The sequence below is a fragment of the Polypterus senegalus genome, chromosome 17 (assembly GCF_016835505.1).
Source record: "Polypterus senegalus isolate Bchr_013 chromosome 17, ASM1683550v1, whole genome shotgun sequence".
NCBI classification, from domain to species: domain Eukaryota; kingdom Metazoa; phylum Chordata; class Cladistia; order Polypteriformes; family Polypteridae; genus Polypterus; species Polypterus senegalus.
Genome location: NC_053170.1, coordinates 101,527,577 through 101,543,845, shown reverse-complemented (window position 1 = coordinate 101,543,845; position 16,269 = coordinate 101,527,577). Strand labels below are relative to the sequence as shown.

The 16,269-nt window shown below is 50.7% G+C and overlaps 2 protein-coding genes across 3 annotated transcripts in view; one reads left to right on the top strand and one right to left on the bottom strand.

The window, feature by feature from the left end:
- Nucleotides 1–835, bottom strand: part of acsf2 (acyl-CoA synthetase family member 2) — a 54,328-nt gene extending 53,493 nt beyond the window's left edge. Inside the window, exon 1 of the mRNA XM_039740664.1 lies at nucleotides 363–835. Coding sequence (XP_039596598.1) covers nucleotides 363–457 — 95 coding nt within the window. The 5' untranslated portion in view covers nucleotides 458–835. The remainder of the gene's footprint in view (nucleotides 1–362) is intronic.
- Nucleotides 836–4,854: 4,019 nt separating this feature from the next.
- Nucleotides 4,855–15,960, top strand: lrrc59 (leucine rich repeat containing 59). Of its 2 annotated transcripts, none has more exons than XM_039740840.1 (8): nucleotides 4,855–5,204; nucleotides 8,840–8,954; nucleotides 9,224–9,283; nucleotides 10,104–10,262; nucleotides 11,420–11,524; nucleotides 13,057–13,129; nucleotides 14,493–14,675; nucleotides 14,789–15,960. In XM_039740840.1, the coding sequence occupies exons 2-8, from the start codon at nucleotides 8,850–8,852 to the stop codon at nucleotides 15,031–15,033; spliced, it is 930 nt and encodes a 309-aa protein (XP_039596774.1). In that variant the 5' UTR covers nucleotides 4,855–5,204; nucleotides 8,840–8,849; the 3' UTR covers nucleotides 15,034–15,960. The 2 variants fall into 2 exon arrangements, with proteins under 2 accessions (XP_039596774.1, XP_039596773.1); XM_039740839.1 differs by lacking the exon at nucleotides 4,855–5,204 and adding an exon at nucleotides 7,414–7,607.
- The last annotated feature ends 309 nt before the right edge of the window (nucleotides 15,961–16,269 follow it).

Here is a 16,269-nt window from a genome sequence, read left to right as displayed (position 1 = left end):
CTCCCCTAAACAAACGTTAAGAGTCTGGAGCTGGCGGGCCGTCGACACTCCGCAAAACGCCTCGAGCGGGTGGGCGGGGTAGCTGCCCCGTTTGTCATCGTTGGGCTTGGAGGTTCGACGTTCACGAATGGATATTTGACAAACCATCCGCTTTGTACTCACTTAGTTGTGTACAAGTTGCGACCACAGCGCGAGTCAAGCCGCCCCGGACACCGGCGCCTCGTTCAAGTGGCCCTCTAGTGAACTTAACATTGATAACGAAGCCTGCAGAAAATTGCCCCACGTTGGCTCGAAAATAAACGGGGTGTGCAACGCCCAGAGCTGGTCGAAGAACGGCGATCTCGTGCCCAACTTCTACTCACCTGGATGTGTGCAGGGCTCTCAGCGACAACTTCCCGAGGGCAGCGGGGCGCCCCCAGCGGAAGCAGAGACAGCGAGCGATCAGCCGGGTGCTCATCCTGGCCTGGGGAGAACTTTGCGGGAGTGAAGAGAGAAGCCGCAAGTGCTGACTGAAGTAAGGGTCCTCGGAAGGGCGGGGTAAAACGCACGCTGGAGGGGCGGGGTGACAAGCGCCTTCCCAGATGTGTGGCTGCGGAGCTGCACCCGCGTTTGGAAAAGGCGCCGAGCAGCCGGGTCGAGTTGCGGTCTGAGGTGGAGGAGGAGCCTCTGGGGCATGGAGCAGTGATCTGGGCGAATAAATCCGTGAGTGTTTAGTTTTAGGAGAAGGTGCCCTGGTCACGCACAGTTAGCCATTTCACTACCCGAATTCGACCAGTGACGAGCCGAAAAAACACATTCCAGTCCAGCATGTGCCAACGCCGACCACCGAGTAGCTCGTCATACGTGAACCTTCGACCAATCAGCTGCTCATTAGAGGGCCTCCTTAAAAAGCCGCGCAGAAGTCCTAGAATGCTTTGGCCAGATGCTAAGGCGTGAACTGCGCGCGTGCTCGGAGTCTTACGGTAGCTCTCGGCTCGCGCGCCAACTGGGTGACCGGAAGTCAGAATGCTGCGCGATTTTTGAATGACGAGCCGCGCCGATGGTGATGGTGATGGTGACCTTTTCGTTTAATGCATCAAGTTTGTAACACGAGGCAAAAACACGTTTGTACTCTTAATTTGCTGCTAGCATTCTGCTGCTTATTTGTTTCCGTCTAATTTCACGTACGTTTGGGACATCATATCTCCGAAGCATTTGGATTCCAGCGCGGTCACTGTCGGAGTAGAGTTTGCTTCCTCTCCCTGTGTCTGCCACTTAGCTTTGGTTCATTTCTGGCTCCAAGCTGGGCCTGGCGTAATGTCAGTCTGAGACTGGCAGACACTGAGCAGGGTGAGGTCTTGGCATACGGCTGTCAAAACACCCCAACTAACTTCAGCAAAAATATAAATGTTGAACAATAAACGTGATTCATTGGCTTTTGTTGCAGAAAGCAATTGTTTCAATGTCTGTAATACATTCAAGTGGCAGAATGGGTGGCACAGTAGTTAACGCTTCACTTTACCTCAAGTCTTCGCTTGAATGTGGGTTGGAGCGATCAACATCATCATCACGTAGTGCCCGCTGAAAGCGCCTACCTCTGAGGACACAGGGTCTGGCCTGAGAAGGTTAGCATGGCTGACAGAAGCTGGTCACCCTGCGCCAGGCCCAGTGTATTCACCCCTTTGCATCTTTTCACCCACATTTGCTGTGACGTAGCCCCACTAAGTGCTGTGCCCAAGCCACTCACAGCCCATAATGATGATTTTATTTAACTTTGGTGGGTTTGGGTGTTGAGATGAAGTTAAGCCTTGAGACATATGTGTACTCAGACAGGACGAAGGCTTATCTTAATTAAGGGCAGATGGAAATTTAAAAGTCAAAATTCATAAGAAAAAAACATTTACTTCACACATTTGTTACAGGAAGAGTGACTTTTGTGTACCCCTAAAAACGCAATATGCCCCCTAGCTGATGTCTCTTCTGAAATTTCCAACAAAGAAAATGTGAGTGTGGATCATTCACAAGCGGACCACAATCATGAAACGTTATCGGATCAGCTTGTCCAGGCAGCACCAGCGACAAGGCAGGAACCCACCCTGGACGTGGCAGCAGACCATCGCGAGGCCCGCTTACGCACACCGCTACCTACCACAGTTTAAAATGGCCACATAAACTAAGCCACCGACGCAGGAAGAGCACGCAAAGCAAACTCCACAGCCGAGATCAGCGAGGCAGTAACGTGTCAAACGGTCAGACATGTTGTGACCGCATCAGGCTTTCGTTCGCAGTGAGGTACAAATCTGAAGAGAGACGTGACTGACCGGCTTTCAGCTAACATACAGTACCATAAATGCAGACAAATAAAGCCCAAGAAGATCAGAACAAAACTGAAAAACACACTCAAAGCTGCGCACGGCAGACGTCACACTCGACACGTTTAAAGGTTCATTGACATAAAAAGGCTTGTGATGGACTTCAAGGAGACCCGAGTGAGGCTCAAATGGAGGACCCTAGAAGTCTGGAAAACAAGAAGAGGTGACTCAGTCCGCGGGCTGTCATCCTGATGCTTTTTAAAAGGCGCCAACCCCTTTCTTGAATGCACTTCCCCTGTGTGTCCACGAGGTGGTTTCGATCATCTTGATCGGTGCCTTTGCGGTTTCTGAAGACCTCACTCGGCTCCCCACGCGGCCTTCTCTGTGCAGATGTTTAATTCCCTTTGTCAGTCAAAGTTGGCTTTGGCAGTTGTTTGGCGTCACACAAGACGACAGAAGTCAGAGGTGCAGTGGCTTGAACCTTCAGCCGTAGGCTTTACATTAGCTTGGTTAGAGCTGAGCAAGAAGGTGCAACCAGGCTTTGGGGTGGTGTGGCCAGAGCCCGCGATCCTGTGCGTTTCTGTCTCCACCACTAGGAGGCCACACTGAAGTATTAGGGCGCCTGGAGATGAACAACAACAACAACAACAACATTTATTTCTATGGCACATTTTCATACAAACAGTAGCTCAAAGTGCTTTACATATTAAAGAATAGAAAAATGAAAGACATAATTATAAAACAAAATAAATCAACATTAATTAACATCGAATAAGAGTAAGGTTCAATGGCCAGGGGGGACAGAAAAAACAAAAAAACTCCAGACGGCTGGAGAAAAAATAAAATCTGTAGGGATTCCAGACCATGAGACCCCCTGACCAGTCCCCTCTGGACATTCTACCTAACATAAGTGGAACAGTCCTCTTTGGATTTAGGGTTCTCATGGAAAGACTTGATGATGATGATGATGGTCACGTAGACTTCTGCCTTTTAATCCGTCCATCATTGTTGGAGTATCATGAAGCTTTGAGTAGGTGGAGGTGGCGCAGGAAAAAGAAACAGAAGAGAGAGTTAGGGGTCAGTACGGATTTTAGAGCCACTATGAATAGTTATTGTGATGAATTGAACATACAGAGTATCAGGATTAAGTTAAAGTGAAGTTAGGAGAAGGCCATGTTAAAGTCATGTGTTGTCAGCAGTGTTTTAAACTGCTCTACTGTATCAGCCTGGTGAATTCCAATTGGCAGGCTATTCCAGATTTTAGGTTCATAACAGCAGAAGGCCGCCTGCCCGCCTCACCACTTCTTTTAAGTTTAGCTTTATCATTATAAGGAGACACTCATTTGAGGATCTCAGGTTACGATTTGGAATATAACGTGTCAGACATTCCGATATATAAGATGGCGCAGATTATTTAAGGCTTTATAAACCATAAGCAGAATTTTAAAGTCAATCCTGAATGACACAGGTAACCAGTGTAGTGACATTAAAGAAGATGGAGAAATGTGTTTGGATTTTCTTTTTCTAGTTAAGATTCTAGCAGCTCCATTCTGCACTCGTTGTCACTGATTTATGTCTTTTTTGGGTGAAAGCGGTACAAGCGAAGCGTATCTGAATTTCTTGTCGCAAGTCTCCTGAGATGAGTCTGAATTGGCAGACCATGCAGGCATGACACTGTAGACGTGGCACAAGCCCACTTTCTGAATGAAAAAGCTAAACAAGCGTCATGGGCCTTGGCAGGGATTATCCAGGCGGTTTGTTTTCATTCCCCATCCAGGATCAGCTGTGAAGCGGTCTGATCAGGTCCAATGTGGATATATGGGCATATCAAATAAAGGATTTGCTGACAGGGTTTTGGCTGACGCGATGCGTGTTTGTGTGTCAGGAGGCCCTTAAATATTGACCTCCATGATGAAAAGACAAAGGACTCGAAGAACGTCACCTCACTTCTCACTCAAGTTCTTTTCGCTGATTTCTATGTCCTTTCACCCGAGTTCCAGCCTGAGCTGCTACCTCGAGATTGACAACCTACACCTTTGGGAAGGGTGAAGAGGAGGCCCAAAAGGGCAATGCCATTTGTGCTCACTAACTCTGCCATGTAAATATTTGAACTTCCATCAGCTAAGCTGAGCCAAGGTCAGGAGCTGGTATGCCAGAAGTGCAAACAGTCCAAGATCCACATCAGAGAGTTGAGGTGAGTGTGCACAAATGGTGGTTCAGGGCAAACTGATGGGACAGAAGATCCCAATTGGCCCTTGAACCGCCACCCTGGAGGTACGCCGGCACTGAAAGAAATGAGCTGGGCAGATCAGGCTTGGTGGAATCCTGGGAGTGAAATTGCAACACAGCAGAACTGCAATGTGCCCACCCTTGTGCAATATGGCATAATGATGTCAATGCCCTGAGGGCAGAGGGTTCAGAAAGCAAATAAAAAATGTGGTCAGCTAAAGGGGATCATTGGCATTCATTTCTGCACAGGCGTGGCACCACACTGTGGGCAGCAAGTCCACCTGCCTGGTGTGTATGCCACTGGAGTGCTCTGGGCAGACTTCCCTCAGACCTTTAGAGTCAGGCTGGTCGTGTGGACTTGCGTTGTGTCTGACGTGGGATAAACTTTGCTTGTGTGGACCTGAAGTCACGTTCTGGTATTCGTCAATCCCTGCTGCTTTGGCGTTCACAATGGATGTCATACCAGGTGCCCCTCGGTCGCGCAAAGTCTGTAGAGATGTCACCTTATCCTGGTTAACATGACATTCAGAAACCCAGCTGACGGCAGGCAATAGCAGGACTCCAGTTCAGCTCAACAACTGAAATTACTGTCCGGCCTTTAGCCCAGTCTGGAATACAAACTGGAATTGTGTGCCAGTGAAAGGCCAGCCAAAGAGGGAAATGCCGAGTGGTGCTGCGTGCTTAGTAAGTGAACTGTTGGCTTTAAAAAGGTTATTTTCCACATTCATTAGTCCATTGTTGCCTGGTTTTGAGGTGGCACACCAAATAAAATCAGACTTTATTAGTCGAATGCAGCTGAACGCATTGCACAACTGCTGAACTCACCTTAGAATGTGCATTAGAAGAACGAAAGGCGCTTTATAGTTCTGTCAACACGCCTGTCTTTACCGCCGGGTATACACTCTGTGTGTGTGTAAAAATAGGCATAAGCAGGTAAAACAGTTGGCGATTGAGCAGCATGTGTTACATTCACAACGTGTACTGTTAGTAACATTTTGTACAATGGAGGCACTTCCTTCACTTGACAGTGTGCAGTCAATACGACGTGACAATAAAATCAATAACCAGGCGGTACATTGTGAAGCTTCAGCTCCAGACATATCAATGACGGCACTCTATTAATATTATAAAAGAATATCACAAACTTCATACAGCAGAGTTACCCGCAGGGCATCACGTAGATCCTGGCGTGGTCCTCATTTAGCATGTGGATGGACTGTGGCCAGAAGCTCCTCTCAGTCTCCCCGACCACAACGCAGAGAAGAAGAAAGAAAGAGGCTGTGCAGGGGAGTTGTCAGCGTCGCGAGGCGATCCTCAATCACACTGCTGCACTTTTATTAATATACTGTAGATTCACTGCCTTATAGAACTTCTCTAGTTTGTATCCCTTGTTATTATAAACAACAGGCCACCAAACGAAAAAAAACTAAAATACTACAAATGACACAATTTACTTCTTTATTTCTGTATAGAGTGAGAGAGAGAGAGATGGCGGGCCGTGGAGAGGAGGCTCTGAGGCTAAAGGTTGCCAGTTCCAATCCCATAAGTGTCAGAAGTGACTCTGCTCCGTTGGGCCCTTAACCTGCAATTGTGCCATCCTGGGTGGGGTGACGTTCATCTGCCCAGCCCTCCAGGCAGGTCCTCCAACTTACAGGGAACACTTGGGGGCTGGTGGCAGGTGTGCCAGTGTGGTGCTGCTGCGGTGTCACCCGGGTCCCAGTCCAGGAGGTTCGTCATGTGGTGGGCACAGCAATGTGCCATCAGCGCCCGCTCCCAACCTCCCATTCCTCTATTCAAGCACTTCACAAAATCCAGAAGAACAACAGGACGTTATCTCTAACACTGGATACACTAAATAAAGATCAATGCAAGATATACAAAGCATTCACATTGAATAAAAAAACTCAGTAATCCAGACTAAAATACTACAAAGAAGTCTTGAACAAATAACATAACGTGTGACGGAGGGACGGACGGACAGAGAGGGGCAGCAAGTTCAACAGCAACATTTATTGATATTTTCCTACAAATAATGTCGCTCAAAGTGCTTTACATGAAATAAACAAACAAATTACAAACAAAACGAGTCACTTCGGGAGGTCATTCCAAAGTCACAGCGCTGCATACACTTGAATGCCCTGTCACCCGCAGCGTGCAGGTTAGTGTGGGCACAACACGATTGCCGGGGTCACAGGGCATTCCCGGTCAGTCAGGAGCAGAGTGATGGAGAAGGTCGCTGGCGCAGTTCGACGTGAGGCTATTTAAAGCTCTGCATGTTAGAAACGGAATTTGAAATTCAATCCCGTAAGACACCGGGAGCAGTGAAGGTGCAGCAGGATGCCAGTCTGTGTCAGGACTCTACAAGCAGAGTTTTGAACCAAGCAGAGCTGGGATAGAAGATTAGAAAGGCCTCAATTCAATAACACATTTTAAACCTGCCCTCAAAACTTCTCTTTTCAAACTGGCATACCAATTGTGAATTTTGTACTGGTACCACCAGTTATCTTTGTTTCTTTGCTAATTATTGCTTTTTCATTTATCATTGTCTTGTTTTAATTTTACTAATGTTGTTTCATTTTATTGTAAGTTGACCTTGAGTGCTAAGATTATAAAACGGGATTTTCTAATGGCCAAATATAACCAAACAATTGTTCAGCCTTACCTGTGAAGTGTAATCCCCCGGGATCTGGTTTGGAGCGTCCAGCGGTTTGTACAATCCCAAGCAGCACGTTATCCATTACTTGACTCCACAGCAGTGCCACTCGCAGTATGGCGGCGACGTTGACGTACGATGCAGCCGGTCATGCGGCGTCTAGTAATTCTATGTCTATTGCAGGGTCGACGTCATAATAGAATTCTCGCGAGATCCGGCCCTTTTTCTCGCGACGCTTCGTGTACGTGGACCGATTTCAATGACGTGGATTTCCAGCCATTTGGAATTGGGCGAGCGGTGCAGAAGAGGAGCGCGTAGTGGGCATTAAACTGCACAGATTCACGCGTTTGCTGGCGACGCATTTTGCTACGAGTTCGTTCGTCGAGGAGGCGCCGCCATAGAAGAGGCTGATCGCACTGTAAATCAATCGTCCGGTAAGTTGTTGGAGAAGAATCAGCAGTGTGTGAACTTTGGTGCTTTAGTGGTCCACGTAGGTAACGCGCAATTCATTTACCTACACGTCCGCGAGGTCTATGCAGGGGAAAGCTCCTCGTGTGCCTCCCCAATGAATGAGTAAAGCGGTCAGCTTGCTGGACGCCGGCGCGCTGCTCGGACGTTTGTTTGTGATTCTGGACGACCGCCTGCCTTTCGTGTTAAATGGCGAAGAATGACTTGGACTGTAGGCCGGGGGCTTATAACCCGCTCGGCGTCCCAACCCTCGCAGGTCCATCTTTATAAACCTTCCTTAAGCAGCATGTGGTCATGGGCAGTGCCAGGCCGGCCCGGGGCACACTCACTCGCCCATTTGCACTTGACAGTTGAGGCTCTGGGGGTTGTTAGGAGCCCGTCGTGGAGCTGAGGGAGATTCCCACGGGCGCACAGAGGGAACGTGCGGACTCCGCACCGCTTTGTTAAAGCAGAGCTTGCTGGGCCGTAGTGACCTCAATAGATACGTCCTGACATGAATAGATAATGGGGTGTGCAGGGTGAGCCCCACATCTAGTGATGTCGGCATGTGCCAGGGGATACGATACTTGGCTGACTGCTTTGTAAAGCGTCACGTGATGGCCTAAGATGTAAACGACGCCATCTGAGCCAGAATTGGGAAGTTTGGTGCGGCTTCTGGAAAACGACCCCTCTCGAGTCTGAATGGGAAAGCTGTAAGGATTGAAGCCTGCGATGTCCGCTTTGTAATAAGATTGGGTGAGAAAAACCAAAAGGTAAGGACGTACTGTGATTGAGTGGGAGGCCAAAATAAAGACCGTTTAGATGGTAACATGCATGGTGTGCTCCTCAGGGCGACTCTGGCACTGGTGCTCTCCGCCCGCCTGGCACATTATCTGCTTAACTTCATAGCCCTGGAAGTTCTTAACAACCAAAACATAAGAAATGGAAGCCCAGTGGCAAAAGAATACAAAATCCATCCACACACGGTAGTGGGCAGCTCCATAAAGTCCAAGCCATCTGCAGAGCGCCCCCTTCAGCAAGACCCTGAGCAGACACGAGTGCTTGTGGGCTGATGGGTAAAGCGGGTAAATCTATCGGGGCCGAGTTTGAAGTACTGAGGTGTAGAAATCGCCGAGAACGGTGCCTGCGTGGTGGACCCTGTGGTGGGGCAGCAGCGGACCTGAACCTGGAATAACAAAAGTGTTTTTAACGCTTCCAGGGAAGGCGCCATGAGTAAAGGCAGCGGGAAAGCCGTCAACCTGAGAGACAAGCTGGACGGCAATGAGCTGGACTTGAGCCTGAGTGACCTGACCGAGGTGCCAGTCAAAGACCTGGTAAGATGGAATCTGGGTGGCATCATGGGGTGCCAGTTGACGTCTCTAGTAAAATGGCAGGCTTGGTTTGGGTCGACTGCAGGACTCTTTCACCTTCCTGCCGCCAATGAACAGCTTTGTGTGTTCAAATTCACGAAGAGGAGGAGTTGGCCTTTCTTTTTTATTCTTCTGATTTCAGTTTTTAACGTTTGTTCAGAAATCCAGCCGAACGTCTGACCGCAGTTGTCTCTCTCTGTCTCTCTCTCTGTCTGTCTGTCTCTCCTGCCCAGGCCTGTCTGCCGAAAGCCACGGTGCTCGACCTCTCCTGCAACAACCTGCGCGTCCTTCCTGTAAGTCCTCTTCTGCCTCAAGTAGTTTGATGACGGGCCGTACTTTATTTTACAGCAACAGGATGGGACAGGGTCAGCACAGTGGCACGGTGGGTGGGTGGGTGGTTGGCACTGCCGCCTCATGGATCCAGGGTTCTGATTGAATTAATGACATTTGTCTAGCGTGGAGCCACTTAAACTGCCACCGATGTGCAGCTCCACCTGGATGATTTGTCCGATGTGCAGCTCCACCTGGATGATTTGTAAAGGGGTGATTTAGACGGCCAGGACATTAGGGGTATGCCCTGCTATTTTCAAAAGGTGCCCAGGGATCCTTTATGACCACAGAGAGTCAGGAACTTGGTTTTACGTTGGCACCGTTTTTACAGCACAGTGTCCTCGCCCCTGTACTGTGGCATTGGAATCTACACACGAACCACAGGGTAAGTGCCCCCCTGCTGGCCTCATCATCTCCACCTGCCAACATGTTTGGGTTCAGGTGGGCGACGTGGTGTGCTTTGGCCGGACCACCCTGACCCGTCTGTGTGGAGGTTGCACCGTCTCCCGGTGTCTTTGGGGGGGTTTCCTCTCACGCCCATAACGATAGACACATGAGGTTATTTGACGCTTCCACTCCACTGCACGACTGGGTGAGGGTGTACGAGTGGGCCCATGGTGGGTGCCCGCCTTCGGCACAGGCGCCGGCTGCACTGAGCGCGCTCAGAGTTATTTATGAAGTGCTTTTATGGAACACGATGGCCGTAATCGCAGCTCCAGCCTGTCGTGGTTCTTCTTTCCAGGCGTTGACGTGTCGCCAACTGTAACTGTTTGTCTTTTCCAGTCAGAGTTCTGCAGCCTGACCCATTTGGTTAAACTGGATCTTAGCAAGAATCAACTGGTCCAGCTGCCCCCTGAGTTTGGACGCCTTGTAAACCTGCAGCACGTGGATCTTTATAACAACAAGCTGGTGGTCCTGCCGGTCAGCTTTGCTCAGCTGAAGGTAACGAGAGCCGCCGCACTCCGGGGGGCTTCACTCGGGGCCACATGACAAGCTACTGCTCCTCCTAGGGTGGGTGTCCTGCCCCGTTGGGGGTTTCTAGTGGGCACAGTTCACAACCCGATGGTGTTTCGCATTCTCTTTTAATACAAGTTTTGCCTCGTAATATGGCAGGACATTCACCCTCTGTTTATTTACGGAATATTAGCAGGAATACCTGGTGCTGCCCAGGTTTGGGGGGCACCAACTACATTTCAGAATGAAACTCGGCATGTTGACTCCCCCTGTACAAGTGGGGAGTATGTGCCCACTCTGGTGAGGTGACGGCGTTGGCAGATGTGGCTCTGGATGCTGGGCATTCGCTGTTGATGCAGGTGTGAATGTGTGCCCCTTAGGAGCGTCTCTGGTGGGTACAGCGGGCAGTCTGTATTGTCTTAAAGAATGAGGGCACAAGTCAAAGTTCAGTTTTGTGAACAAGTACAGATTTGGTCCAATTCAGTTCATTTTTGTGTGCTGCCCCTCACCGAGTGTGACAGTCGCAGGGCCATGTCACTCTGCAGTCGGAGTCTGTGCTGCCCGCATAATACGATCACACAATCTTGAAATCCGTGGATTCCAAGGCTGTCCGTGACAGTAGAGCAGCGGTGCCAAGTGCCTCAGTGGGACGTTGACAAGGGCCCGTCACACTTCAGAATATTGCATACGTACTTTAATAAGCACAACCAATTGGCATGTGCCAACGGCAGAGGTGGAATTGCAGCCTCGGACAACCAGGGCATCTCCTCTACCAGCAGGGAGAAGACGCCGGACCTTCCACTGTTGATTTATTGGTCCTTATAAAGTCTTTAATAGGCTGGCATTTTGGGATCTTAATGTGCCCTCGGGTCTGCGTTCAGATAAGAAAGCCATCCCACTGGGGAACTGGGCGTACTGGAAGCCTGGGTAACCTCTGAATAACGCATTGCAGCTGCCAGTCCTACCAGAAGTGAAGGGTTAGTCTCGGTACCCTCCACGTTTCGAAATGTGCCAATTTCAGGGTGTCTTTTGAAAGGCAGACGGGTGTTGGTGCCCAGTGCCATGCTGGTTCAGTAGATCAGATCACGTGCTGTGTTTCAACTTAAAAAGCTGATTGTTTGTCTTGTTTGCACCTTTTTTCCCAGAATCTGAGGTGGTTGGATTTAAAGGATAATCCACTCGAGGCAACGCTGGCCAAGGTCGCAGGAGACTGCTTAGACGAGAAGCAGTGCAGGGCGTGTGCCAGCCATGTAAGTGTCACCTTTAATTGTTCTGCCAAGCCACAAAAATGTGAAAAGGCAGGGAGGTGCCATTGATGCCATCAGGTGTTGCTGGGTTTCAGATGCCACTTAGCAGTTTTTTCATTAAAAGGTCACATGCTCAAGAAAAAAAAACAAACCTGGTTCCCACGGCGACCACCAGAAGTGTGTTGGAATTGAAACCTGCCAGCTGTACCACTGTGCCATCGTCACGGTCCTCGGCTGACTTCTGTGCCACGCTGAAGGTGCAGACCCCCTGTGTGGGTGTTTGTTTCCATTTTGATTGAGTCCGGTGGGCTGCGATCCCCTCAGTGACATTCACCTTCTACTCCTGAGTCCCCAAGAGCTGCTTTGGCCTGCCTGACTCTTTTAGGCTTCAGGGCCTGACAGAAGCTTTCTTGTTGTATTTCCTGGCACTGTGCCCCTCTAACAAGGTGCCCAGTTCTGTCCCACCAGCAGGATGCTGCCACTGTTGCTGTGCTTCTTGGGACATGGCAGGGTTTGGTATGAACAGTGGTGGGCTTCTCTGCCCGTAACATGCCGATGCCTTCCAGCCAAGTCCAGGGGAGCCTTTTTGAGGATTGGGGTGCAGACGTCGGGCAGTGGCCAGTGGTAATGCCATATAAATCCCAAGTTGGCAGCCGGGTTAAAACGTAAAGCTAGCAGACTCCTGCAAGTGGCCAATTGCAGCTTTGCTTTCGACTGATTAGCTGATGGAGTTTTGAAAGTCGGTGGGTGGGCACACCCTGCAGGTCTACCACCAGTCAGTCAGGCTGGGTGTGGCACCAGAAAGAGGACACTTGGGCTAACTGGCACCTTGGTACTGATGTGACTGGCTGGTTAACTGCTGGTTCTGTAGATGTGTGCCCCGCCACCTGCTTGACAGATTTTCAAAATGAGTAGAACTGGAACGGAAGAGTAACGTACTGTCGGTATCGAGGCACTGGCACTTCTGTCACTTTTACTAATGGACAAATAAAACGTCCCTCATGAGATTTGTCACAAAACTCCAGGCAGTTAAACTGAGGTGACACGAAATGCAGGAATACAGCGAGCAGCCATGCCAACTTGCACTGGATGGCATTCACAAGGCCTGACCTGGGGGTGGCAGGGCAGAATGAGGTGGGGATCCACAGGTACAGTAGAGTGATGGCCCGAGGCCAGACGCTGTCCCCGTCACTGCTGGTGACAAACCCCCCAGCCACTCGCACAGTTTGTTTGGTAGACAAGAATAGCGGCTTGTTGAGGAGAAGGCGAGACGTCCGTAAGTGGCAGTGACGCACGTGACGCTTTAGCCTCGGGGAGGTGACGGAGGGGCCTGACAGCCCTCCTCACACCACCCTGTGCCCAGCGATGCCCTGACGGGTTTGGACCGGAAGCCTCACTGTTAGTTTTGCTTTGTCAGGTCGACTGTGTTTCATTCTTTCGTAGAGTAGTTGGGCATCGCTGAGCTGGTGGAGTAACGGCGAGGTGCCAATGCTGGCGTGCTCTTTGTAGCGTAATCTTCATTTTGTTCCGTTAAGGTTCTGCAGCACATGAGGATACTGCAGTCGGACTTGGACCGGGAGAAGCAGCGACGTTTGCAGGCCGAACGTGGTGAGTGTGCCCATGGAATTACTGTGTCATCACAGTCCACAAAGATGGTCTGCGTACAATACACATGTGGCATACTGAACGGGTGCCAAAGGTGAGCCAAAATCAAAAGAGGAGAAGGTGGTAAGTATGGCGTAGGGTCGCACAAAGCCCTCATGCCAGGCCCCAGGCCCGTACAATACATTCACTCATTTTAGACTGAACAGCAAACCCAAGTCTGCCACAAAGTGTGTGATGTCGGGGTGCTGCTGGGCACTTGGCACAACTTAAATATGTCTAATAAGCGTACTGTTTATCGAAATAATCCTCAAAGTGACTGACAGGTGGCAATACTGGCCCGAAAGTGGTCATCTGACCCTCGGAATGATCTACCAGCCAGTCTAGCGGGCACCACAGACAAAGGGGAGGGAGATGGCATTTTAGTTCATAGGCAGAACTCCAGTGGTCACCAAGGGGAAATCGGTCATTTAACCGAAGCTCTTTAAATAAGCCGATGCACACTCGCACTCACTCACACTCTCACTCACACTCGCACACACTCACGCTTGCGCGCACACACACTTACACTCACACTCGCACACACTCACACTTGCACACTCACTCACACTCTCGCACACACTCACACTCGCACAAGAACAAACACTTGGCACTTGGCAGTCGAGTAATATCCGCACTGCTGTTGGTGTTAAGGAGCCTCCGTCGGTGTGTTGGCGTTGCTGTGGCAGAGCCAGGATGTGTGCCGTTGTTCTTCATGGCTCTCAGGTTTGTTTTAATTCTCTACTTTGCGGAGAAGCCCCCTTGGGGGTCCAGAGTATAACCGAGCCCCCCCCCCCTTTAAATTGGCCTGCTGATTCGGTGGGTTCTAGAAAATCTGAAGGACGTCTCTTCCCACATTAAGGGAATGAAGAGTCTGCTCTACCCTTCCTCGTGTGGCTCCTCGACCAGCCCAACCCGTCGTTGATGAGGACCACCAAGTACGTTTTAGGGGTGGCCCACCTCCACACCCACTGCCTGAATAACGAGGTGAAACTCGACCAGCAGTTCCTTGGTTTGCTGCTGGCCATAAAGTAACCGCAGCAGCACAGCGTGAATCGTTTATCTCGGAGCAGAAGTGGCAGCAAGTGGGTATCGGGGTTTACAAGGAAGGCTGTGGAGAGAGGAGGAGGAGATAAACTGGGGGGGCAAAGGGGGCAGCATCTACACGTTTAGGCTTACATAATAGCGGGGCCTGCGACTGCCGAGATCCTCAACATCAGCCTTGGAGACCACCGTTCTCGAGCACAAGCACGCTAAGTGGCCGTGGGCGCAGTTTATGAACTGGGCGCAGAGCGGGCACTGTCTGTCACATTTGGTGTTGTTTCTGCAGAGCAAGAGAAGAAGCGGGAGGCTGAGCAGCGAGCAAGAGAAGCCCGGGAGCGAGAGCTGCGGAAGAAGGAGAAGGCAGAGGAGAAAGAGAGGAAGAGGAGGGAGTACGACGCTCAGAAGGCCGCGCGGGCCTCGCAGGAGCAGCGGGACGCCAATCGGAAGGCGGAAGCTGAAGCAGAACAACGTAAGCAGCGCGGCAAACGCGCTTCCGATGAAATGATTGGTCCTAAAATGGACGAGTCCTCCTCGGGACGTTCCGACACGCTGACCGACTTTGTTTTTTCTTTCGTTTTCTAGAACAACCGTGTGCCGTGAGCTCCGCTCCCAAACTTCAGACCTCTTGGCGGCCCTTCGTCTTGAAGCTCTTCCTCCTCCTCCTCCTAGCGGCCGCAGCGATGGTCGCCGTCTGTCAGCTGACGGAGCTGCGGCGGGACGAGGCCTGCGTGCCCATCAACTCGCTCTACGCGGACCTCGTGTCGGCGCTGAAAAGACAGGAAGTTGTCAGTCGAATTCTGCAGAAACTCTCGCCACAGCAACCCTGAGGTTGTGCCCGGCGGGCGCTCGACAGAGGAAGTGGCTGCTGAAATTCCTATGGAATTGCATTTTAAACGGCGTTTACACAGAAGGAGCGTGACCGTGTCGCCAGCCCAGAAGACGACGAGGCCGTGGCAGTGCCAGCACCTGGCTCATACTGCAGGGCTTGTGCCGCCAGCTGTCGCTCATTTTGACTTTTTGTTGATTTCCTGCTCATTGATTGTCAAGCAAACTTGCATTTCTGTAACTTGAAAATCGGAACTTATGCAGCGGATTGTTGAACGTGACAATGCTGACTTTGTACGATTTCTTACAGTAAACCCGAAGTCCTGAGGCTCAACGGGGCACGGCACCCTGTGCGGGTGCTGCTTCACCTGGGCAGTGCCAGCTGCTGCCGTGTTCCTGTGCTTTATTCTTTGTAAAAGTCTCGAAATGTGAGCCGACGTTCGTGATGCTCAACTCGAGGCCTGCGTGCCTGAAGCTCTGCCTGAGTGCTGCCATGACGCCCGCCGTTTGGTGTAGAAATAAAGCCCGCTCTGCCCTCCTTGGCCCTCTTCCTTTGAGTGAAGCCCCCCGTCTGTGGCTCTGCGTGGTCAGGCCGGGCTGCCCGACGGCTAGAGGCCCACCTTTGAGAGCAGCTCTGGCGACTCTTCTCGTTTTATACTCTCGTTGAGCCCACGGTGTGCCCTGTGCCCGTAAAGAACATCGCAACGCTACGTTTTTCTCTTTAGGTGCGAGACTAACATCCCAAAGTGAGATTTCATGTTTAAGGAGACGTGATAAGAGTCGGGCAGCTTCTGCTTTCTCAGGGGTCCAGGCAGTGAAGAGTCACTCACTGCCACGTCTGCCAACAAGTCCACACTTTCAGTATCGTTGCTTTAAAATTCGTTTTTCCAAATTCAATGCAAAAATAAAGAGAGACACTGATCACCCAAGTCCTGCTGCAAGCCGTTTCTGTATCTGGCCGGGGGTCTTCAATGTACACACGGAGATGCCCGTGTGATGTCGTGTTGACCTGCCTTTGGCACTGCCCGTGGTCTCCGTGCCCCTTCACACTTGTAGACGAGGGGAGCCCGTGTTCTCGGAGATTTGCGGCTCATTGCACTTACTGCCTCGGTCTCAAGACTTTTGCAGATTCAGATCCATGTAATGTAAAGAAGGCGAATAATCGGGAACATCAAATGTGACGTGAGGAGAAGGTGAGGAGCGCTGGGCGTCGTCTGGAAATGTCTGACACTCGGGGA

Excerpts from the sequence above, each read along its gene's own strand:
- lrrc59 (XM_039740840.1), top strand. The coding sequence starts at position 8,850 with ATGAGTAAAGGCAGCGGGAAAGCCGTCAACCTGAGAGACAAGCTGGAC. Across the intron at positions 9,284-10,103 it reads ACAACCTGCGCGTCCTTCCT|TCAGAGTTCTGCAGCCTGAC; the intron begins GTAAGTCCTCTT and ends TGTCTTTTCCAG. Across the intron at positions 11,525-13,056 it reads GCAGGGCGTGTGCCAGCCAT|GTTCTGCAGCACATGAGGAT; the intron begins GTAAGTGTCACC and ends TGTTCCGTTAAG.